Source organism: Pectinophora gossypiella, chromosome 29 (genome assembly GCF_024362695.1).
Source record: "Pectinophora gossypiella chromosome 29, ilPecGoss1.1, whole genome shotgun sequence".
NCBI lineage: Eukaryota > Metazoa > Arthropoda > Insecta > Lepidoptera > Gelechiidae > Pectinophora > Pectinophora gossypiella.
Genome location: NC_065432.1, coordinates 3,830,732 through 3,857,029, shown reverse-complemented (window position 1 = coordinate 3,857,029; position 26,298 = coordinate 3,830,732). Strand labels below are relative to the sequence as shown.

Below are 26,298 nucleotides of genomic sequence, written 5' to 3'. Positions count from 1 at the left end.
GTGTGTCAGGATCGAAGCAAGTGGAATTCTATAGTCTCTGCCTACCCCGGTGGGAAATAGGCGTGAGTATGTATTAAGTACCAAGATAGACCTGTCCAGTGCAATCACCAATCGACGCAATCTTCTGACGTAGTTTCCTTCTATAATATTTTATTCGAAAAGCAAATATCGCTGTCTGTTCTATTGTTTATGACTACTTATGAACAATGGTCAGTATTGGTTCAGTTGTAATTAGTAATTTATTACCCGTCTGTGAATTTTTATGTTTAAGCACGTCTGTTTGTACAGGGAGGGTTTTGGGGTATAAAACTACGGTTTCTCGGTAGGCAGGCATAGTCATTTTGACTCTCTCAGTCTTTTAGGATCTTTAGATCCGAAGGCTAAGATGGCACTCGCAGTAGCGCTGGTGTGCGTGCTCAGTGTAAGTTATTCATAATTTTATTCTTCATCTTCATCAACATTTTTGTAATTTAAAAATGTTGATGAAAATTACAAAAACGTTTTTGTAATATTCATCAACGTTTATTGTAATTTTCATATTTTTTTTTGTAATTTACAACAACGTTTTTGTAATGTTCATCCTTTTTGTAATTTTTATCAACATTTTTGTAATTTACAACAACGTTTTTGTTATATTCATCAACGTTTTTGTAATTTTCATCACCATTTTTGTTATATTCATCGTCGTTTGTGGTTTATAAATAACCACCAATTGATTATTTTTACATTATTTTTGCTACCATTTTTATTTTTAATTTTTGCTATTAATATTTCTGTCTGTCTTTCAGGTTCTGAGCGTTCAAGCAGCACCAAATGGTACGTTGATATTTAAGTCCTTACTTTAAGCACAGTTTAGTGTACTCACTCGCGACACCAAAAACTTCAGGACCCCGATACCGACTCCGCCGGCGTGGTCGACGATTTCCCTCATTCAGCGCTTATCGCTATCGACCCACTAGAGTCGATTAATTCTTTCTAATATTTTTCCTCTTAGACGACGCCCTGAGCCGAGGTTCGCTCCCAACTGGGCACCCTCAGGCCTGTTGTCTTAAACGTTGTACCGGGAGAGCCTTCAGCGCTCCCCATTTATCCGGCCAAGTAGTTAATGCATTCTGCGGCAAATATACAATAAGTCACGTTAAAAAAAAAAAAAGTGTACTCACTGTGGTTTTGTAGTACACCGGCTTGCTTCTCAAACGGGCAGCGCCGGTTCGATCCCCGGTACCGGACTTGTATTTACCGGGGACTTGAGTTATTTAGAGTTGGCTCGACCATTATAGAAGGCGATACGGCTCACCTATCACGTTGGTCTATCAGAAAGCTCGGTGAGGTGCGGGTACTTAGTTCATCTTGCGATAGATGTATTACCCCATTGGAATATTGGGAATCTTCAGATAGTTATAAATCCTTCTTTTTTGATATCTAACCATGTTTCTTTTTGTATTACAGAATCACTCCAAAGAACGTCTGCACCAATATTTAAAAAGAGTAAGTTTTTGTTTTATAGAGTAGAATAGAAATAGTTTATTATAAAAGGTTTATTGAGGAGCTCGGTGGCGCAGCGGTTAACGCGCTCGGTCTGCGATTGTTGAAGTTAAGCAACTTTCGCAAAGGCCGGTCATAGGATGGGTGACCACAGAAAAAAAAAGTTTTCATCTCGAGCTCCTCCGTGCTTCGGAAGGCACGTTAAGCCGTTGGTCCCGGCTGCATTAGCAGTCTTTAATAACCACCAATCCGCACTGGGCCCGCGTGGTGCTCAAACCACCACACCGCCCGATCTCCCTATCCATCCATAGGGAAGGCCCGTGCCCCAGCAGTGGGGACGTTAATGGGCTGGTGATGATGATGATTATAAAAGGAGGCCACACACAAAAAAAGACAACAACATCATATTAAATTTCCACTAAAACAATTACAAATAAGCAAGACGGATGTTTGTCGAAATGATCATAAGGTGGTGGTGGACGTCCTGAGATAAAAGGGCCTCACTCAGCACAAGTCACGGCGTGAACCACGACGCTGGTATTATGTGGACCCTGTTGGGTGACGCACGAACATCGTGTTCCACAAACATGTGTTAATGGTGTACATACATTATAATATAATACCAAATTACTTTAATAGAATTAGCACAATAGGCTAGTTTCCAACTAGTCAAATCAGTTATTTTTTACTAAACGTCAAAACGCGAAATTACTAAATAGCACACTCTGACGTCATAGAAAAACGCGATGTCTGACTTATTAACGTGCGTCTTGATTAAAATTCTTAAATATGTTAAATAGAAAAAAGAAAATGGTTTTCGTTAGTTTTAGATCTGTCTTTATTTGATAATCACAATTTCATAATTTATCTTGAACCTAGTACGGTTACGAGCATTAATATGTACACACTCTGGTACCATGTCACATTAACTTTTTTTGACAAATTGAACTGTAAGTCTCACTAAATGTCAAATATGTTAGTGCGACAGAGTCCTAAAGTGGGTACATTATATTGCTCATGACTGTACACGACCCTATTTATTTACAGATGTGAACAACAATTGGTATAAATATGGCAACGAATATGACTCCCAGAGACGCTGGAATAACTACAACAACCAGTATTGGTCTTCCGACCAACAGAACCAGAAGACGGTTGAAAGCTCTTCTTCCTACAACTACCCTTCTGGCAGCGTTAAGAAGTGGCAGAAATTGGACAGCTCTAACCAAAACGGTTATCGGTCTTCCAACACATACGAGTCCAGTGGAAGCGAAACTGTCAGCTCCAGGGATTGGAAACAGATTGGCAACGGCAAACCCACAGTTGTTGAGAACAAATGGGTGGAGATTGACGAAGGAGGTCTCCCACCCCAGAGGGAAACTTGGCAAAAGATCGACGATGGTGGTCTGGTAGCTCCAGAAAACCCAGACAAACCTCGCGATGGACAGTCGCAACCATTACAACCTGTTGATAAGTGGGTAAAGATCGACGATGGTGGTCTGGTTGCTCCAGAAAACCCTGAAAACCCAGATAAACCTCGCGATGGACAGTCGCAACCACTACGTCCCCCTGGTAAGTGGGTAACCATTGACCAAGGTGGTCTGCCCCCACAAATAGGACCAGAGAGGACTATCGACAATGGCATAAACACCCCAATTACTGAACCAATAAACCCTGATCAGGTTTATAATGGAGAACCATCAGAAACGGAAACTGTTGAAACTATCGAAGAAACCACGTCTGACGACTCTAGTCCACAGCCTGATGGCTCTAACCCCCAAGATGACGGATCTAACCCTCAACCCGATGGACCCAGACCCCGGAAAGGTGGAAAACCAAAGCCCGATTCTCCTTTACCAGGTAAAAAATACTGTTTATTACATTTTTTATGACAGAACCGTTAATACACAACAGTTAATATTTATTTTAAAAAATTTTAAAGCGATATATTGTGGTAAACATGTTACTCAAATTCAATTTATATTTTTTTAATAACTTTTCTTTCGTTTCAGCGTCAGACCCAACATTCCAGCTCCTGAAAAGGTTCTTCAGCAGTAAGTTTACTTTTAAATCTTCTTCTTCTATCGTGTGGGCTGTGAGGTGAATCACTAACCTCATCAACCCTGGTGTCAGGGTTATTATTGAGCCGCCAATGGCCTCTGACATGGCTTATGTAACGACTACTTACTTACATCAGTAAGTAGTAACCAACGGCTTTACGTGTCTTCCGAAGCACGGATTATCTTACTTTTTGGACAATCAGGTGATTAGCCTGTAATGTCCTAACCAAACTAGGGATCACAAAGAGACTTTTGTGATATTTCCCCACCGGGATTCGAACCCGAGACCTCCGGATCGTGAGCCCAACGCTCACCACTGGACCACGGAGGTCGTTACTTTACGTTACTTTAAATAACATATTTTTTTTAATAATTTCAAGTAGTTAATTTAAAAGTCGGATTTTCTTGGCGCCCAGTCAAGTGACAAACGTATCGATCGGACGAATGATGATAAAAACTGTCTATTTCTGACAACCTGTATAGCCGGGGAAAAGTAGCTGCAAGAAAAACCTCGGCACAGGGCTTTTGACGTTCTTGAAAAAAAAAAAAACACATAAAATATTGTTATACAAATCAGCAATTTGTCTGCCTAATATCAGTTCCCAGATAGTTAATATTTTCTAAATAATCACTATTAATCTTATAATAACCGTATTTACAAAGTTTCTGTTTAAAAACCGTCTTATAAATGTTGAGCGGTTTCGGGGGTTAAAATGGCCACATCGAAGCAATTCATCTGAGAAAGCAATATTGAAACTTGACATTTGCGCATAATATAAGAGTAAGTGTGCAATACAAGCAAACAAATGTCAAATAGCAATATTGCTTTTTAGATGAATTGCTTCGAAGTGGCCATTTTAACCCCCTGTTTTTCTTTGTTTCGCATGGGTCTGTTTTGTTCTTAGATGTTCATTTGTTGTTGCGAGTTTGTTTGTATGTGTATGTATGTTCTTCACAGGTCCAGTGATGAAGAAATACATGGTGAAGACATGGAAGGAACTGGTCAACGGAACCCTTGAATACGATCTTCGCTTGACTCCAAAAGATATAGGTAATTTGGTATTTGACATTTACGTCCGCGACTTGAGGACTTCACTCTTTTTTTTTTGACGTGACTTATTGTAGATTTGCCGCAGATGGCATTAACTACTTGTCCGGACAAATAGGGAGCGCTGAAGGCTCTCACCCGGTAAAGGACTTCACTCACTATGGGACTATATTATAATATATTATCATTAAATATGACATACTTTTTTTTAATCTTTAACATAATTTAATTAATGTATATTAAATTTTATTTTGTTAATTTTGCTTACATAATAATTTGACTTTTTATAATAGAAATCAAATGAAAAAAAAAATATTTATTTTTATATTTTTTTGTTGCTTCATTTTATTCGTATTTTTTTTTATTGTTTTTGTAATATTTGTACTTACTGTTATATTATAGTAAAATATATACAATAAATGAAAATTTTTAACGCAAATTAATATTGTTTCAGATGAGCTTAGTCCACCCGTTACAAGGAAAGGTAAGCTGTAAATTTTTTTTTTGACGTGACTTATTGTAGATTTGCCGCAGATGGCATTAACTACTTGGCCGGACAAATGGGGAGCGCTGAAGGCTCTCACCCGGTACAACGTTTAAGACAACAGGCCTGAGGGTGCCCAGTTGTGCGCGAATCTCGGCTCAGGGCGTCGTGTTGTAAACTTTGTAACTCAAATACAGTATGAAAATGCGTTCAGTGGAAACGAAGCAACACAGTGTCATTCCCAGGAATGTTCCCAAAGTGGGAATATCCTTGTTGTAAAAACTCTTTTATAGTTAGGACACTTTACTTTTTATTTTTTGTACTCTGATCTTATCTGCCTAAAGGCTTTGTAATAAAGCTCTTTTTATAAAACTTTTGCGCATTTTTGCTGCCGGGAATATTCCCAAATTGCGAACGGCATATCACTGGATTTATGACAACGACAAACTTACCTATATGGATACATACATAATATAAACAGCCTGTATTCGACCCATTGCTAGGCACAGGGCTCCCCTCTATCAACCGGAGGGGGTATGGAGCATACTCCACCACGCTGCTCTATTTCGGGCTCTTTCCGAAGCCTGTGCTTCTTACTCATCTTACTTTTTCGGACAATAAGGTGATTGAGGTTCCGGCCAAGTAGTTAATGCCATCTGCGGCAATCAATAAGTCACATAAAAAAAAGGTGATTGAAGTCTGCAATGTTACCAAACAAAAGACAGACTCACAAAGTGATTTCGTCAATGTCCCCATCGGGAATCGAACCCGGACCTCCAGTGACCTAATCACTAGCTTCTAATTTTCCCCCGCAAAAAGGGAGACGATAAAAAAAATAATCATTTTTTTTCTGCAGTTTCTTCCAAAAAATCGACCACCTCTAGTTCTTCAACTCAACAAACGACGAGCTCTAGTGGTTCCAGTAACACAGGTAAGTACTTATTATTATCCCCGAACAAGCATAAAAAAAATATATACGGTCGAATTGAGAACCATTTCGTCGACTCCCGAAATTCTGAGGGAGATTGAGAGTTTCTATAGACAGCTATATTCCACGAAAACATCAGGCGAAAGCATGGCTCGAGACCCTCGAGCCAAGCCTACCCGACACTACACTGAAGATATCCCGGACGCCAGCCTGTACGAGATTAGGATGGCCCTCAAACAACTCAAAAACAACAAAGCGGCAGGAGATGACGGAATCACAGCAGAACTTCTGAGAGCGGGCGGAACGCCAATACTTAAAGTCCTCCAAAGGCTCTTCAATTCCGTCATATTTCAGGGCAAAACGCCGAGGGCATGGAGTGGAAGCGAGGTGATCTTGTTCTTCAAGAAAGGTGATAAAGCCCTACTGAAGAACTACAGACCTATCTCGCTTCTGAGCCATGTCTACAAGTTGTTTTCGAGGGTCATTACGAATCGTCTCGCTTGCAGGTTTGACGACTTCCAGCCTCCCGAACAAGCCGGTTTCCGAAAAGGCTTTAGCACCATAGACCACATCCATACGCTGCGGCAGGTTATACAGAAGACCGAAGAGTATAATCTGCCACTTTGCTTGGCGTTTGTGGACTATGAGAAAGCCTTTGATTCGATCGAGACCTGGGCGGTGTTGCAGTCTCTTTAGAGGTGCCAAGTGGACCATAGGTACATCGAAGTGCTAAGGGACCTCTACCAAAATGCCACTATGTCAGTTCGAGTACAGAACCAGAGCTCTAATCCGATCCAACTGCAGCGAGGAGTGAGACAGGGAGATGTCATCTCTCCGAAACTGTTCACTGCTGCATTGGAGGATATTTTTAAGCTTCTGGACTGGAAAGGATTTGGCATCAACATCAACGGCGAGTACCTGACGCACCTTCGATTTGCCGATGATATAGTCCTAATGGCTGAGACCCTGGAAGACCTGAACACCATGCTCGAGCATCTCAGTAACGCACCCCAACGAGTGGGTCTTAGCATGAACATGGCAAAGACAAAAATTATGTCCAACCACCATGTCGCACCCACTCCAGTTCAGGTTGGGAACGTTACACTCGAAGTTGTAGACCGGTACATTTACCTAGGACAAATAATCCAGTTAGGTAAGTCCACCTTCGAGAAAGAGATCTCTCGTCGGATCCAACTCGGATGGGCAGCGTTCGGGAAGCTGCGGAATATCTTCTCGTCCAAAATACCTCAGTGTCTCAAGACGAAAGTCTTTGACCAGTGCGTGTTGCCAGTGATGACCTACGGCAGTGAGACGTGGCCGCTTACTATGGGTCTCGTGAGGAGGCTCGGTGTCGCTCAGCGGGCAATGGAGAGAGCTATGCTCGGTATTTCCCTGCTCGATCGAATCAGAAATGAGGAGATCCGCAGGAGAACTAAAGTCACCGACATAGCTCGAAGAATTGCAAAGCTGAAGTGGCAGTGGGCAGGACACATAGCGAGGAGAACCGATGGCCGATGGGGCGGAAAGGTTCTGGAGTGGCGACCACGTGTCGGACGACGATCAGTGGGTAGGCCCGCTACAAGGTGGACCGACGATCTGGTGAAGGTCGCGGGAAGCCGCTGGATGCGGGCAGCGCAGGACCGATCGTCGTGGAGATCCTTGGGGGAGGCCTATGCCCAGCAGTGGGCGTCATACGGCTGATGATGATGATGATGATGAATTGAGAACCTCCTCCTTTTTTAAAGTCGGTAAACTAGCTGTTACCCGTGATTTCGTTAGAATGAAATCCTAGTGAGGTTTCAACTACCTATAGAAGTTTCATACAAATTTTCCCACCCCTTTTATATCCCCTCAGGGGTTGAATTTCACAAAATCCCGTCTTAGTAAGCAGCTACGTCCTAAAGGACCTAAAGGATCCAAGTGATCAAATGACAACGGACCACAAGGACCTAAAGGACCTCAGGGCCCAAGAGACCAAATGACAACGGACCAGTAGGACCACAAGGACCTATAGGACGTAGAGAGCCCAAAGTATCAAATGACAACGGACAATTCCAAAGCAAATTCGACCATCATTTGTATAGGCCTATGCTGGATTCAAACCTGCGACCTCAAAGTGGGCTACCATGGCTCCCGCCCACAAGAGGCTCTTAAATTAATGATGAGGGTAGTACCCAAAAAATACAATTTTATTTATTATTTGCAGAAACCGTGGTGAAAAAGATCTATACAGTCAAAGGTGGGTCTAACAGTTTAACATAATAACGAAGTACTCAACACTGGCGACCTCTATTCCTCTTCTGTCTCTTTCCTTTTTCATACCTCTCGCTCTTCCACTCTGTTTAACCGAACAGGTCTTCTTATCTTTTCTCTTTCACACACTCACACACGTAACTGTCTCTCTCTTACTCGTTCATCCTATATAATTTTAATCTTTTACCTACATTTAAATACATGCCATGTACAGTCATGAGCAATATAATGTACCCACTTTAGGATTCTGTCGCACTAACATATTTGATATTTAATGAGACTTATAGTTCAATTTGTCAAAAAAGTTAATGTGACATGGTACCAAAGTGTATACATATTAATGCTCGTGACCGTATGTATAAAGAGTTTGATAGAAGTTTTGCAACAAATAAATATAAACTAATAATAAATTATCGTGTCTTATTGATCAGTAAAACAAATTATAATTAATACACATTTTCTAAAATAGGTGGACCAAAACGAACACCACAACAACAACCAACCGACAATGGTCAACAACAAGAAGGACCTAACGACAACGGACTGCAAGGACCTAAGGGACCCAAGAGACCGATTGACAAAGGACAAGAAGGACCACAAGGACCTAAAGGGCCCAATGGACCGGATGACAAGGAACAGGAAGGACCACAAGAACCTAACGGGCCCAAAGGATCAAAACGCCCTAAGGGACCTAATGACAACGAACTACAAGGACCAGAAGTCCCAGAAAGACCACAAGGACCAGAAGGACCAGAAGGACCAGAAGGACCCAAAGGACCTAAACACCCCAAGGGACCTAATGACAACGAACCACAAGGACCAGAAGGCTCAGAAGGACCACAAAGACCTAAAGGACCCAAAGGACCTAAACGCCCTAAGGGACCTAATGACAACGAACCACAAGGACCAGAAGGACCAAAAGGACCACAAGGACCTAAAGGACCCAAAGGACCTAAACGCCCCAAGGGACCTAATGACAACGAACCACAAGGACCAGAAGTCCCAGAAAGACCACAAGGACCAGAAGGACCTAAAGGATCCAAAGGACCTAAACACCCCAAGGGACCTAATGACAACGAACCACAAGGACCAGAAGGCCCAGAAGGACCACAAAGACCTAAAGGACCCAAAGGACCTAAACGCCCTAAGGGACCTAATGACAACGAACCACAAGGACCAGAAGGCCCAGAAGTACCACAAGGACCAGAAGGACCACAAGGACCACAAGGACCACAAGGACCTAAAGGACCTAAAGGACCCAAAGGACCTAAACGACCTAAGGGCCCTAGACAAACCGGTGAGTCTTCACTTTGTATGTTTGTGATATGCCCTCATAGTCTCTATAGTGACGTGAGTAGACACTAAAACCTATTTATCTTATTTTCAGTTATCATACGTAATACTTCAACTACGAGCACGAACAATCAGCAAACTACTACCGCAACCGAAGCAAGTAACACAGGTACCTAATATGCTCATTAATTTCAAATGAGCTCTTTAATTAAGTATAGCATATTCTTTCATTTCAAACAATTATCAAATCAAATAAATAAATGCTTCATAAAATCTCGTCATAATAAAAGCAAAAAAAAAAAAAAAATTAAAAAAATAGTCTCTGAGAATTAGTGACTAGATGAAAAATCACTTTGGGAGACTGTCTTGGTTAGTTAGGATATCGCAGGGTTGTACCACCTAATTGTCTGAAAAAGCAACATGATTCCGTGCGTTCGGGAGGCACGTAAGCTCACCCCAATCTACTCACCCCATTATTTATTTATTTATTCGTAGGGATAGTAACAGCTTTACATTTTAAGGTAACAGTACAAAGATGAAATTTATAAGCCAATTATAACTATCCTCGATTTACAATTTGATGGAGGCGAACATATGTAGGTATTGATAAAAAATAAGAATACAAAAGCAAATTGTTTGATTAAAGAAACACCGATAAGAAGATATGCATGCATAAACACACATATATACATACATATACAAAAATAATAATACATAAATAGTAATAAATAATAATACTGAATAATGTAATAATAATATAATAAAGTAACAAATATTATATTGTAGTGCTGTCGTATGAAGTGATTGTTATGTCGTGTATTTGTGACATGTTGCAATGGAATTAGTGAGAAAGAGAGTCTAATGCAGGTCTTTTGTTTGCTTTCAGTTGTCGAGTACGAATATGTTATTATAAATGGTACGTATACCCCGCCCACATGGATACTTAGTTGAAACCGTATGAGGCGAACCTTAAAGTAACGTCAAAAAATTTCTTATTGACAAGAATATTATATTACTTAAGTAGTAAGTAAGGAGTCCAAAACTGAGTTTCGGAGACCATTAAAATAAATTATTTAGAAGTGAAAATTCTTAAAAATATAATAATTCGGTAATTATTCTATATTATGGTAGTAGCAGTACGTAGTATTTTGGTAAAAATAAGCAATAGAATTTTGAATTGAATGTATTTATCACTCAATCAGACGTTCTATGCACATACAAAAGTAAAGTGTGATAAATAGTATTCTTATCTTGTACAATAACAAATAAAACTTAAAACATCTAATAAAAAGGAAACTCAATTTACGATTTCTGTTCCATTAACAGGTCGCCCACACAGACGTCCTAAACGCCCACAAAGGCCCAAGGGACCCAGAGGACCAAACGATAACGAACCAGAACAAACAGAGTCCTCAGAAGGACCAGAGGCCTCAGAAGGACCAGAAGGATCACAAGGACCCAAAGGACCTAAACACCACAAGGGACCTAATGACAACGAACCACAAGGACCAGAAGGCTCAGAAGGACCACAAAGACCTAAAGGACCCAAAGGACCTAAACGCCCTAAGGGACCTAATGACAACGAACCACAAGGACCAGAAGGACCAAAAGGACCACAAGGACCTAAAGGACCTAAACGCCCCAAGGGACCTAATGACAACGAACCACAAGGACCAGAAGTCCCAGAAAGACCACAAGGACCAGAAGGACCAGAAGGACCTAAAGGACCTAAACACCCCAAGGGACCTAATGACAACGAACCACAAGGACCAAAAGGCCCAGAAGGACCACAAAGACCTAAAGGACCTAAACGCCCTAAGGGACCTAATGACAACGAACCACAAGGACCAGAAGGACCAAAAGGACCACAAGGACCTAAAGGACCCAAAGGACCTAAACGCCCCAAGGGACCTAATGACAACGAACCACAAGGACCAGAAGTCCCAGAAAGACCACAAGGACCAGAAGGACCAGAAGGACCTAAAGGACCTAAAGGACCTAACGGACCCAAAGGACCTAAACGCCCCAAGGGCCCTAATGACAACGAACCACAAGGACCAGAAGTCCCAGAAAGACCACAAGGACCAGAAGGACCAGAAGGACCAGAAGGACCAGAAGGACCAGAAGGACCCAAAGGACCTAAACACCCCAAGGGACCTAATGACAACGAACCACAAGGACCAGAAGTCCCAGAAAGACCACAAGAACCAAAAGGACCAGAAGGACCTAAAGGACCTAAAGGACCCAAAGGACCTAAACGCCCCAAGGGCCCTAATGACAACGAACCACAAGGACCAGAAGTCCCAGAAAGACCACAAGGACCAGAAGGACCAGAAGGACCCAAAGGACCTAAACACCCCAAGGGACCTAATGACAACGAACCACAAGGACCAGAAGGCCAAGAAGGACCACAAAGACCTAACGGACCCAAAGGACCTAAACGCCCTAAGGGACCTAATGACAACGAACCACAAGGACCAGAAGGACCAAAAGGACCACAAGGACCTAAAGGACCCAAAGGACCTAAACGCCCCAAGGGACCTAATGACAACGAACCACAAGGACCAGAAGTCCCAGAAAGACCACAAGGACCAGAAGGACCTAAAGGATCCAAAGGACCTAAACACCCCAAGGGACCTAATGACAACGAACCACAAGGACCACAAGGACCAGAAGGACCACAAAGACCTAAAGGACCCAAAGGACCTAAACGCCCTAAGGGACCTAATGACAACGAACCCCAAGGACCAGAAGGCCCAGAAGTACCACAAGGACCAGAAGGACCACAAGGACCACAAGAACCACAAGGACCTAAAGGACCCAAAGGACCTAAACGACCTAAGGGCCCTAGACAAACCGGTGAGTCTTCACTTTGTATGTTTGTGATATGCCCTCATAGTCTCTATAGTGACGTGAGTAGACACTAAAACCTATTTATCTTATTTTCAGTTATCATACGTAATACTTCAACTACGAGCACGAACAATCAGCAAACTACTACCGCAACCGAAGCAAGTAACACAGGTACCTAATATGCTCATTAATTTCAAATGAGCTCTTTAATTAAGTATAGCATATTCTTTCATTTCAAACAATTATCAAATCAAATAAATAAATGCTTCATAAAATCTCGTCATAATAAAAGCAAAAAAAAAAAAAAATTAAAAAAAATAGTCTCTGAGAATTAGTGACTAGATGAAAAATCACTTTGGGAGACTGTCTTGGTTAGTTAGGATATCGCAGGGTTGTACCACCTAATTGTCTGAAAAAGCAACATGATTCCGTGCGTTCGGGAGGCACGTAAGCTCACCCCAATCTACTCACCCCATTATTTATTTATTTATTCGTAGGGATAGTAACAGCTTTACATTTTAAGGTAACAGTACAAAGATGAAATTTATAAGCCAATTATAACTATCCTCGGTTTACAATTTGATGGAGGCGAACATATGTAGGTATTGATAAAAAATAAGAATACAAAAGCAAATTGTTTGATTAAAGAAACACCGATAAGAAGATATGCATGCATATACACACATATATACATACATATACAAAAATAATAATACATAAATAGTAATAAATAATAATACTGAATAATGTAATAATAATATAATAAAGTAACAAATATTATATTGTAGTGCTGTCGTATGAAGTGATTGTTATGTCGTGTATTTGTGTCATGTTGCAATGGAATTAGTGAGAAAGAGAGTCTAATGCAGGTCTTTTGTTTGCTTTCAGTTGTCGAGTACGAATATGTTATTATAAATGGTACGTATACCCCGCCCACATGGATACTTAGTTGAAACCGTATGAGGCGAACCTTAAAGTAACGTCAAAAAATTTCTTATTGACAAGAATATTATATTACTTAAGTAGTAAGTAAGGAGTCCAAAACTGAGTTTCGGAGACCATTAAAATAAATTATTTAGAAGTGAAAATTCTTAAAAATATAATAATTCGGTAATTATTCTATATTATGGTAGTAGCAGTACGTAGTATTTTGGTAAAAATAAGCAATAGAATTTTGAATTGAATGTATTTATCACTCAATCAGACGTTCTATGCACATACAAAAGTAAAGTGTGATAAATAGTATTCTTATCTTGTACAATAACAAATAAAACTTAAAACATCTAATAAAAAGGAAACTCAATTTACGATTTCTGTTCCATTAACAGGTCGCCCACACAGACGTCCTAAACGCCCACAAAGGCCCAAGGGACCCAGAGGACCAAACGATAACGAACCAGAACAAACAGAGTCCTCAGAAGGACCAGAGGCCTCAGAAGGACCAGAAGGATCACAAGGACCCAAAGGACCTAAAACCCCCAAGGGACCTAATGACAACGAACCACAAGGACCAGAAGGCTCAGAAGGACCACAAAGACCTAAAGGACCCAAAGGACCTAAACGCCCTAAGGGACCTAATGACAACGAACCACAAGGACCAGAAGGACCAAAAGGACCACAAGGACCTAAAGGACCTAAACGCCCCAAGGGACCTAATGACAACGAACCACAAGGACCAGAAGTCCCAGAAAGACCACAAGGACCAGAAGGACCAGAAGGACCTAAAGGACCTAAACACCCCAAGGGACCTAATGACAACGAACCACAAGGACCAAAAGGCCCAGAAGGACCACAAAGACCTAAAGGACCTAAACGCCCTAAGTGACCTAATGACAACGAACCACAAGGACCAGAAGGACCAAAAGGACCACAAGGACCCAAAGGACCTAAACGCCCCAAGGGACCTAATGACAACGAACCACAAGGACCAGAAGTCCCAGAAAGACCACAAGGACCAGAAGGACCAGAAGGACCAGAAGGACCAGAAGGACCCAAAGGACCTAAACACCCCAAGGGACCTAATGACAACGAACCACAAGGACCAGAAGTCCCAGAAAGACCACAAGAACCAAAAGGACCAGAAGGACCTAAAGGACCTAAAGGACCCAAAGGACCTAAACGCCCCAAGGGCCCTAATGACAACGAACCACAAGGACCAGAAGTCCCAGAAAGACCACAAGGACCAGAAGGACCAGAAGGACCAGAAGGACCCAAAGGACCTAAACACCCCAAGGGACCTAATGACAACGAACCACAAGGACCAGAAGGCCAAGAAGGACCACAAAGACCTAAAGGACCCAAAGGACCTAAACGCCCTAAGGGACCTAATGACAACGAACCACAAGGACCAGAAGGACCAAAAGGACCACAAGGACCTAAAGGACCCAAAGGACCTAAACGCCCCAAGGGACCTAATGACAACGAACCACAAGGACCAGAAGTCCCAGAAAGACCACAAGGACCAGAAGGACCTAAAGGATCCAAAGGACCTAAACACCCCAAGGGACCTAATGACAACGAACCACAAGGACCAGAAGGCCCACAAAGACCTAAAGGACCCAAAGGACCTAAACGCCCTAAGGGACCTAATGACAACGAACCACAAGGACCAGAAGGCCCAGAAGTACCACAAGGACCAGAAGGACCACAAGGACCACAAGGACCACAAGGACCTAAAGGACCCAAAGGACCTATACGACCTAAGGGCCCTAGACAAACCGGTGAGTCTTCACTTTGTATGTTTGTGATATGCCCTCATAGTCTCTATAGTGACGTGAGTAGACACTAAAACCTATTTATCTTATTTTCAGTTATCATACGTAATACTTCAACTACGAGCACGAACAATCAGCAAACTACTACCGCAACCGAAGCAAGTAACACAGGTACCTAATATGCTCATTAATTTCAAATGAGCTCTTTAATTAAGTATAGCATATTCTTTCATTTCAAACAATTATCAAATCAAATAAATAAAAGCTTCATAAAATCTCGTCATAATAAAAGCAAAAAAAAAAAAAATTAAAAAAAATAGTCTCTGAGAATTAGTGACTAGATGAAAAATCACTTTGGGAGACTGTCTTGGTTAGTTAGGATATCGCAGGGTTGTACCACCTAATTGTCTGAAAAAGCAACATGATTCCGTGCGTTCGGGAGGCACGTAAGCTCACCCCAATCTACTCACCCCATTATTTATTTATTTATTCGTAGGGATAGTAACAGCTTTACATTTTAAGGTAACAGTACAAAGATGAAATTTATAAGCCAATTATAACTATCCTTGGTTTACAATTTGATGGAGGCGAACATATGTAGGTATTGATAAAAAATAAGAATACAAAAGCAAATTGTTTGATTAAAGAAACACCGATAAGAAGATATGCATGCATATACACACATATATACATACATATACAAAAATAATAATACATAAATAGTAATAAATAATAATACTGAATAATGTAATAATAATATAATAAAGTAACAAATATTATATTGTAGTGCTGTCGTATGAAGTGATTGTTATGTCGTGTATTTGTGTCATGTTGCAATGGAATTAGTGAGAAAGAGAGTCTAATGCAGGTCTTTTGTTTGCTTTCAGTTGTCGAGTACGAATATGTTATTATAAATGGTACGTATACCCCGCCCACATGGATACTTAGTTGAAACCGTATGAGGCGAACCTTAAAGTAACGTCAAAAAATTTCTTATTGACAAGAATATTATATTACTTAAGTAGTAAGTAAGGAGTCCAAAACTGAGTTTCGGAGACCATTAAAATAAATTATTTAGAAGTGAAAATTCTTAAAAATATAATAATTCGGTAATTATTCTATATTATGGTAGTAGCAGTACGTAGTATTTTGGTAAAAATAAGCAATAGAATTTTGAATTGAATGTATTTATCACTCAATCAGACGTTCTATGCACATACAAAAGTAAAGTGTGATAAATAGTATTCTTATCTTGTACAATAACAAATAAAACTTAAAACATCTAATAAAAAGGAAACTCAATTTACGATTTCTGTTCCATTAACAGGTCGCCCACACAGACGTCCTAAACGCCCACAAAGGCCCAAGGGACCCAGAGGACCAAACGATAACGAACCAGAACAAACAGAGTCCTCAGAAGGACCAGAGGCCTCAGAAGGACCAGAAGGATCACAAGGACCCAAAGGACCTAAACACCACAAGGGACCTAATGACAACGAACCACAAGGACCAGAAGGCTCAGAAGGACCACAAAGACCTAAAGGACCCAAAGGACCTAAACGCCCTAAGGGACCTAATGACAACGAACCACAAGGACCAGAAGGACCAAAAGGACCACAAGGACCTAAAGGACCTAAACGCCCCAAGGGACCTAATGACAACGAACCACAAGGACCAGAAGTCCCAGAAAGACCACAAGGACCAGAAGGACCAGAAGGACCTAAAGGACCTAAACACCCCAAGGGACCTAATGACAACGAACCACAAGGACCAAAAGGCCCAGAAGGACCACAAAGACCTAAAGGACCTAAACGCCCTAAGGGACCTAATGACAACGAACCACAAGGACCAGAAGGACCAAAAGGACCACAAGGACCTAAAGGACCCAAAGGACCTAAACGCCCCAAGGGACCTAATGACAACGAACCACAAGGACCAGAAGTCCCAGAAAGACCACAAGGACCAGAAGGACCAGAAGGACCTAAAGGACCTAAAGGACCTAACGGACCCAAAGGACCTAAACGCCCCAAGGGCCCTAATGACAACGAACCACAAGGACCAGAAGTCCCAGAAAGACCACAAGGACCAGAAGGACCAGAAGGACCAGAAGGACCAGAAGGACCAGAAGGACCCAAAGGACCTAAAAACCCCAAGGGACCTAATGACAACGAACCACAAGGACCAGAAGTCCCAGAAAGACCACAAGAACCAAAAGGACCAGAAGGACCTAAAGGACCTAAAGGACCCAAAGGACCTAAACGCCCCAAGGGCCCTAATGACAACGAACCACAAGGACCAGAAGTCCCAGAAAGACCACAAGGACCAGAAGGACCAGAAGGACCCAAAGGACCTAAACACCCCAAGGGACCTAATGACAACGAACCACAAGGACCACAAGGACCAGAAGGACCACAAAGACCTAAAGGACCCAAAGGACCTAAACGCCCTAAGGGACCTAATGACAACGAACCACAAGGACCAGAAGGCCCAGAAGTACCACAAGGACCAGAAGGACCACAAGGACCACAAGGACCACAAGGACCTAAAGGACCCAAAGGACCTAAACGACCTAAGGGCCCTAGACAAACCGGTGAGTCTTCACTTTGTATGTTTGTGATATGCCCTCATAGTCTCTATAGTGACGTGAGTAGACACTAAAACCTATTTATCTTATTTTCAGTTATCATACGTAATACTTCAACTACGAGCACGAACAATCAGCAAACTACTACCGCAACCGAAGCAAGTAACACAGGTACCTAATATGCTCATTAATTTCAAATGAGCTCTTTAATTAAGTATAGCATATTCTTTCATTTCAAACAATTATCAAATCAAATAAATAAAAGCTTCATAAAATCTCGTCATAATAAAAGCAAAAAAAAAAAAAATTAAAAAAAATAGTCTCTGAGAATTAGTGACTAGATGAAAAATCACTTTGGGAGACTGTCTTGGTTAGTTAGGATATCGCAGGGTTGTACCACCTAATTGTCTGAAAAAGCAACATGATTCCGTGCGTTCGGGAGGCACGTAAGCTCACCCCAATCTACTCACCCCATTTTTTATTTATTTATTCGTAGGGATAGTAACAGCTTTACATTTTAAGGTAACAGTACAAAGATGAAATTTATAAGCCAATTATAACTATCCTCGGTTTACAATTTGATGGAGGCGAACATATGTAGGTATTGATAAAAAATAAGAATACAAAAGCAAATTGTTTGATTAAAGAAACACCGATAAGAAGATATGCATGCATATACACACATATACAAAAATAATAATACATAAATAGTAATAAATAATAATACTGAATAATGTAATAATAATATAATAAAGTAACAAATATTATATTGTAGTGCTGTCGTATGAAGTTATTGTTATGTCGTGTATTTGTGTCATGTTGCAATGGAATTAGTGAGAAAGAGAGTCTAATGCAGGTCTTTTGTTTGCTTTCAGTTGTCGAGTACGAATATGTTATTATAAATGGTACGTATACCCCGCCCACATGGATACTTAGTTGAAACCGTATGAGGCGAACCTTAAAGTAACGTCAAAAAATTTCTTATTGACAAGAGTATTATATTACTTAAGTAGTAAGTAAGGAGTCCAAAACTGAGTTTCGGAGACCATTAAAATAAATTATTTAGAAGTGAAAATTCTTAAAAATATAATAATTCGGTAATTATTCTATATTATGGTAGTAGCAGTACGTAGTATTTTGGTAAAAATAAGCAATAGAATTATGAATTGAATGTATTTATCACTCAATCAGACGTTCTATGCACATACAAAAGTAAAGTGTGATAAATAGTATTCTTATCTTGTACAATAACAAATAAAACTTAAAACATCTAATAAAAAGGAAACTCAATTTACGATTTCTGTTTCATTAACAGGTCGCCCACACAGACGTCCTAAACGCCCACAAAGGCCCAAGGGACCCAGAGGACCAAACGATAACGAACCAGAACAAACAGAGTCCTCAGAAGGACCAGAGGCCTCAGAAGGACCAGAAGGATCACAAGGACCCAAAGGACCTAAAGGACCAAAAGGACCAAAAGGACTTGAAGGACCACAGGGACCCAAAGGACCTAAAGGACCCAAGGGCACAAGTAAAAATGGACCAGAAGGACCAGAAGGGCTACAAGAACCACAAGTACCCGAAGGACCTAATGGACCCAAGGGGCCAGGTGATAACAGACCAGAGGGACCAGAAGGACCACAAGGACCACAACAATCACAACAACCACAACAACCACAACAACCACAAGGACCCGAAGGACCACAAGGCTCTAATGGACCTAAAGGGCCAAGTGACAATGGACCAGAACCACAAGGACCACAAGGACCCAAAGGACCTAAAGGACCCAAGGGGCCAGGTGATAACAGACCAGAGGGACCAGAAGGACCACAAGGACCACAAGGACCACAAGGACCACAAGGACCACAACAACCACAACAACCACAACAACTACAAGGACCCGAAGGACCTCAAGGACCACAAGGCTCCAATGGACCTAAGGGGCCAAGTGACAATGGACCAGAACCACAAGGACCACAAGGACCTAAAGGAACTAAAGGACCCATGGGGCCAAGTGACAACGAACCAGAAGGACCACAAGGACCCAAGGGTCCAAGTGCCAATGAACCAGAAGGACCAACAGGACCACAAGGACCAGAAGGACCACAAGGACCACAACAACCACAACAACCACAACAACCACAACAACCACAACAACCACAACAACCACAACAACCACAACAACCACAACAACCACAACAACCACAACAACCACAACAACCACAACAACCACAACAACCACAACAACCACAACAACCACAACAACCACAACAACCACAAGGACCCGAAGGACCTCAAGGACCACAAGGCTCCAATGGACCTAAGGGGCCAAGTGACAATGGACCAGAACCACAAGGACCACAAGGACCCAAAGGACCTAAAGGACCCAAGGAGCCAAGTGACAACGAACCAGAAGAACCACAAGGACCCAAGGGTCCAAGTGCCAATGAACCAGAAGGACCAACAGGACCACAAGGACCAGAAGGACCAGAAGGACCAGAAGGACCAGAAGGACCAGAAGGACCAGAAGGACCAGAAAGACCACAAGGACCCAAAGGACCTAAGGGACCCAAGGGGCCAAGTGACAACAGACCAGAAGGACCACATGGACCTGACGGACCTAAAGGACCTGACGGACCTAAGCGACCCAAAGGACCTAAGCGACCCAAGGGCCCTAGACAAACCGGTGAGTCTTCACTTTGTATGTTTGTGATATGCCCTCATAGTCTCTATAGTGACGTGAGTAGACACTAAAACCTATTTATCTTATTTTCAGTTATCATACGTAATACTTCAACTACGAGCACGAACAATCATCAAACTACTACCGCAACCGATTCAAGTAACACAGGTACCTACTATGTTCATCAGTTTCAAATGAGCTTTCTAATTAAAGCATATTTTGTCATTTTAAAATATAATAAAAATACTTTCTATTATACCTCACATAGCCAATTATCAAATCAAATAAATATAATACTTTACAAGACGATACCCGTGACTTCGTTAGCGTGAAACCCAACTGGTACTTAGCTGTTTAGAATTTTCATAATAGCTTTTTCATGCCGTTTGACCTGTTTAGGGGTTAAATTTCTCAAAATCTCGTCATAATGACTACTTAACTGCGTCCTAAAAAGATTCTTCAAGCAAATTTTGTGACTTATACCACTTTTAGTCTCTGAGATTTAGTGACGAGATGAAAAGTCACTTTGTGAGACTTTTGTCTTGGTTAGTTAGGACATTGCAGGGTTGTACCACCTAATTCTCTGAAAAGGCAAGATGATTCCGTGCGCTGGGATGCACCTTAAGCTCACCCCAAGCTACTCACCCCATTAGTGAGGAAGAGAGACTAATGCAGGTCTTTTGTTTCCTTTCAGTTGTCGAGTACGAATATGTTATTATAAATGGTACGTATACTCCGCTCACATGGATACTCAGTTGAAACCGTATGAGGCAAACCTTTAATTAAGTAACGTCAAAAAATGTCTTATTGACAAGAATATTATATTACTTAAGTAGTAAGTAAGAAGTCCAAAACAGTGTTTGGAAGACCATTAAAATGAGGTTATTTTTTTATTTTTATTTATTCCAACAGAACGCTATTATGTCCGGCCAGTAGTTGATGTCGTCTGAGCCAATTTCTGCGATAAGCCACGTCAAAAAGTTTTAGACACATATAAAACAGCCAAGCCAATAGGACGCTCAAACAAATTTACTACATAGAATAGAATAGAAATTGTTTATTATAAAAGGACGCCACACACAAAGACAAGACAATAACATCCCATTTTTTTTTTGTACAAAACAATTACCAAAAGCATAGGAGGATGTTAATTACAATGATCATAAGGTGGTGGTGGACGTCCTGAGATAAAAGGCCTCACTCAGCACAAGTCGCGGCGTGAACCACGACGCTGGTATTATGTGCACCCTGTTGGGTGAGGCACGAACGTCGTGTTTCATAAATATACGTTAATATTCGTACATAGATTAAATATTACCAAATTACTTAAAATAGCGTTTATAATAATAAATAAATAATAATACTTAAAATAGAATGTAGGTGTACATAATATAATATATTATCACAAAAACGTATAAATACTTAATGTTAGTATTATAATAGTAATTAATTAGTACGCACCTGATATAAACAAATACGAATGCATAGAATATAATAAGTAGGAATTATATTATGTAAGTATGTGTATTGTGTAGTCTGTTTGTGTAAGTATCTATCGCGCGCGCAGCTCCTCGAGTCAGCCCGGTCGGCATAGTAGTTCAATTTTTGCCAGTATAATACTTGGATATGATATTTTTCCCATTCGACCGTCGCGCCTCCGAACAGGCACGACGCATTCCAAAGAAAAAGAAACGAAATTATAATAAATTGTAATAAAATTGCACATTAAGTAAATCAAATAATAGTGAATAATAGTAAAGTAAAAATACATATTTAAATAGGAGACAACAAATTTCGTCAAATGCTGAACAACATCCATAAACATTCATACAAAACAAAAAAGTGCAACGAGTATAAGCAACGAGTAAAAGCGATGTACGTTGACGGACGTCAACGTACATCTGAGCAATAAATTATTTAGAAGTGAAAATTCTTAAAAATATAATAATTCGGTAATTATTCTGGTAGTAGCAGTACGTAGTATTTTGGTAAAAATAAGCAATAGAATTTTGAATTGAATGTATTTATCACTCAATCAGACGTCCTATGCACATAAAAAAGTAAAGTGTGATAAATAGTATTCTTATCTTGTACAATAACAAATAAAACTTAAAACATCTAATAAAAAGGATACTCAATTTACGATTTCTGTTCCATTAACAGGTCGCCCACACAGACGTCCTAAACGCCCACAAAGGCCCAAGGGACCCAGAGGACCAAACGATAACGAACCAGAACAAACAGAGTCCTCAGAAGGACCAGAGGCCTCAGAAGGACCAGAAGGACCACAGGGACCCAAAGGACCTAAAGGACCCAAGGGCACAAGTAAAAATGGACCAGAAGGACCAGAACAACCACAAGGACCCGAAGGACCTCAAGGACCACAAGGCTCTAATGGACCTAAGGGGCCAAGTGACAATGGATCAGAACCACAAGGACCACAAGGACCCAAGGGGCCAGGTGATAACAGACCAGAGGGACCAGAAGGACCACAAGTACCACAAGGACCACAACAACCACAACAACCACAACAACCACAAGGACCCGAAGGACCTCAAGGATCACAAGGCTCCAATGGACCTAAGGGGCCAAGTGACAATGGACCAGGACCACAAGGACCACAAGGACCCAAAGGACCTAAAGGACCCAAGGGGCCAAATGACAACGAACCAGAAGGACCACAAGGACCAGAAGGACCACACGGACCCAAGGGGCCAGGTAACAACGGACCAGAAGGACCGCAAGGACCAGAAGGACCACAAGGACCCAAGGGACCTAAAGGGCCCAAAGGACATAAAGGACCCAAGAGGCCAAGTGACAATGAACCAGAAGAACCACAAGGACCTAAAGGACCACAAGGACCCGAAGGACCTGAAGGACCTAAGGGACCAGGTGACAACGGACCAGAAGGACCACAAGGACCTAAAGGACCCAAGGGGCCAAGTGACAACGAACCAGAAGGACCAGAAGGACCAGAAGGACCACAAGGACATAAAGGACCCAAGGGGCCAAGTGACAACGAACCAGAAAGACCAGAAGGACCAGGAGGACCAGAAGAACCAGAAGGACCAGAAGGACCACAAGGACATAAAGGACCCAAAGGACCCAAGGGGCCAAGTGACAACGAACCAGAAGGACCAGAAGGACCACAAGGTCCCAAAGGACCTAAAGGACCCAAAGGACCTAAAAGCCCCAAAGGTCCTAAGGGACCAGTCGGTAAGTTTAATCTTTACGCAATTTATATGTCACGTTAGAACAAAAACAGTTATTCAACCGTGTTTATAATTTGATATTACTCAAGATTAATTAATAACTCCCGAAACGTGTCTTGGCTGTGGTTCAATTCTATTGCAAATTATTAGCATGAAAAAAAATTATAGGCGTCGCGCAGGCGAACTAGTGCGGGCAATCACTGTGAGAACAAATATTCGAATCAGACAAAAGAACGTCGGCGTCCAATTTCAAAATTCGAACATATAAACTAAGCTGATAAAAAATAATAACGGTCCGCGCTTTGCCTTCACGATTTAAGTCTTAATTATGTTCGACGGGGGGTTGAGGTAAACCTAGCTCAGACGCTGGTGGGGGGAGGGGATGGGGGGGCGACGGAGAATTGCCGTTCTATACGTATTATTACTTATTCTATCACGTTACGTCTGACCATTCTGATTCTAATATTTGATTTCACAGTAATCGCCGCGCTGGGTACGCACGCGCGGCGCCTATATAAATATTTATTTATCATGGTGATTTTTCATCAAAACATTTAGAAGATATTAATGCATGGGATTAACTGTCTGTCTGACGGACAGGGCCCTAGACGTTCTTAAAAAAAAAATGTTATACAATTGAGTAATTTAGCTGCCTAGTTCTCAGACAGCGGAGGTTTTTCTTGCAGCTTCGTTCCCCGGCTATACAGGTTGTGAGAAGCTGCAGTAGTTTTAGGCGGATGAGACGTTCGTTATGTAAAAATTGACGATTCAAAGTGTAACTATGTTACCTACTGAATAAAGATAATTATTGAATTTGAATTGTAACAATTTGCAGTAAAATTAAACCTAGGCTAAGTGCTTAATGTAAAAATAATGTGAACGCAATTAATTAGTTCAGTGATTTTTTAAATCAAGTTAAAGCATATTATTTACCTACATTGAGAACCTTCATTGTTCAAAACTTCTTGTTTGTGATTTGTGTGGTAAATAAATAAATAAATATTAACTGATTATCATAAAAACGTCTATTGTAAGTAGTAATAATCTACCTAAGTAAGTAATAACGGTTAAATTAGATATTGTATTTGGCGGCCCTCAGACGTCACACACACAGTTGCACGTATTTATAATGTCAATGTATGGTGTCTGTGTAAAACGAGGTTGCTTGTATGAAGTGTCCGGGGTGTGACGTAACGTACAGTCATGAGCAATATCATGTACCCACTTTAGATCCTTGTCGCACTATCATATTTGACATTTAATGAGACTTACGGTTTCATTTGCAAAAAAGTTAATGTGACATGGTATCAAAGGGTATACATATTAGTGACAGTACACGATAACGTCAATGTGTAGTGTCTGTGTAAAACGTGTTTTTTGTTCGAAGTGTCCGGCTGTGAGTTTTAAGTTATAATTTATTTTTTCAGGCCCATGGCGTCCACCAAAGAAGGGCTCGTTTGGAAAAATTTGCATCTGCTTCAATCGCTTCCAAGACATTCCAAGCAACGTGGCTAGACTTCTCGAATAAGAAGTTTGTTATACCGACAAGGACTTTTTGGCACGTGCCATAGCCGAAACTGATGATCCTAATACATAATATTCATAGATGCAAAGTTCCATGCCAAAACCAAACAAAACATCAACACTCGCGTATTTTACTTCTTTTTATCGTGTGGGTTGTAAGGTGGACTACCAACCTCATCAACCCTGGAGTCAGGTCCGTCATGTAACGACCATACTTACATCAGTAAGTAACAACCGGGACCAACGGCTTAACGTGCCTTCCGAAGCACGGAACATATCGTGAAACCAATCGAGAGGATCGTGGCATTTTTGGCAGCAACTCTGCATCTACAAATATTATTATGATAGGAAACCGCATCCAATGATAGCTAAATTTTTGACATCAAGTGTCATAAAATCCATGGTAAGTATAAGAAAACCAGAGGGCCCACCGTAAGCACGCGACTCTTTCTCGCCGCGACAGAGATCGTCTGTCTCTTTCTGTGCAGTACTGTGAGAGAGTGACGGGTGACGTATGTCGAGGCGAGAAAGAGTCGCGCGCTTACGGTGCTAAGCCCGCTGGTATGCTCAAAACTGACAGCTAGCATTTCAAGGTTAGCCCATCTGACGTCATCCCCCTCTACGTTGCCATTTGCAAAAAATAAATTACCCACGTCCAATGTTTTTAATTTACTTTGCAAGGAAATTTTGTACATTTAGTAAAAGATTTACGAGTACGTACAGTTTCAATGATTTGTTTATATGTGATAAGTAATAGTAATTAAATTACATCATTCAGTAATTCAATTAATTTCCTATAATAAAACTTGCGTCCTTGCAATGTTGGAGATACCAATTTAATGGTAACACTTACGTCATCAAGGGCTAGCAATGGCTTGTCATAGGATAGAGCATACCCGGTCTTCTTATATACCATGATAAAATCCTTGTCGACTTAAATCACCATTGATCGCCAAATAATACCTTATGTATAAGTTGTTATGTATCATTTAACGAGCAACCAAAAAACACCCTGACACCAGGATGAAAAAAAAATGTAAATTGTTATATTTTTCATTGAAATTATATTGTAACTATTTTTATAAAAAAATCGTTTCATTTATTGTCCTTTGTATTCAATAAGACTACTAAACACACATGACAACAATACAGTGACATCAAGAGAAAATAACGTAAT

At 41.0% G+C, this 26,298-nt stretch overlaps 1 protein-coding gene across 1 annotated transcript; it reads left to right on the top strand.

Annotated features, from left to right (window-relative positions):
- The first annotated feature begins 349 nt into the window (after window positions 1-349).
- Window positions 350-26,211, top strand: LOC126379682 (collagen alpha-1(I) chain-like). Its single transcript, XM_050028500.1, has 20 exons — window positions 350-421; window positions 789-816; window positions 1,450-1,488; window positions 2,533-3,345; window positions 3,498-3,539; window positions 4,504-4,596; window positions 5,048-5,077; window positions 5,934-6,008; window positions 8,212-8,244; window positions 8,728-9,555; window positions 9,646-9,720; window positions 10,438-10,467; window positions 16,446-17,708; window positions 17,799-17,873; window positions 18,578-18,607; window positions 19,018-20,388; window positions 20,479-20,553; window positions 21,080-21,109; window positions 22,549-23,601; window positions 25,025-26,211. Exons 1-20 carry the CDS (start codon window positions 386-388, stop codon window positions 25,123-25,125), a joined length of 6,120 nt encoding a protein of 2,039 aa, XP_049884457.1. The 5' UTR covers window positions 350-385; the 3' UTR covers window positions 25,126-26,211.
- Window positions 26,212-26,298: the final 87 nt, after the last annotated feature.

Excerpts from the sequence above, each read along its gene's own strand:
- LOC126379682 (XM_050028500.1), top strand. The coding sequence starts at position 386 with ATGGCACTCGCAGTAGCGCTGGTGTGCGTGCTCAGT. Across the intron at positions 3,346-3,497 it reads GCCCGATTCTCCTTTACCAG|CGTCAGACCCAACATTCCAG; the intron begins GTAAAAAATACT and ends CTTTCGTTTCAG. Across the intron at positions 18,608-19,017 it reads CGAATATGTTATTATAAATG|GTCGCCCACACAGACGTCCT; the intron begins GTACGTATACCC and ends TTTCATTAACAG.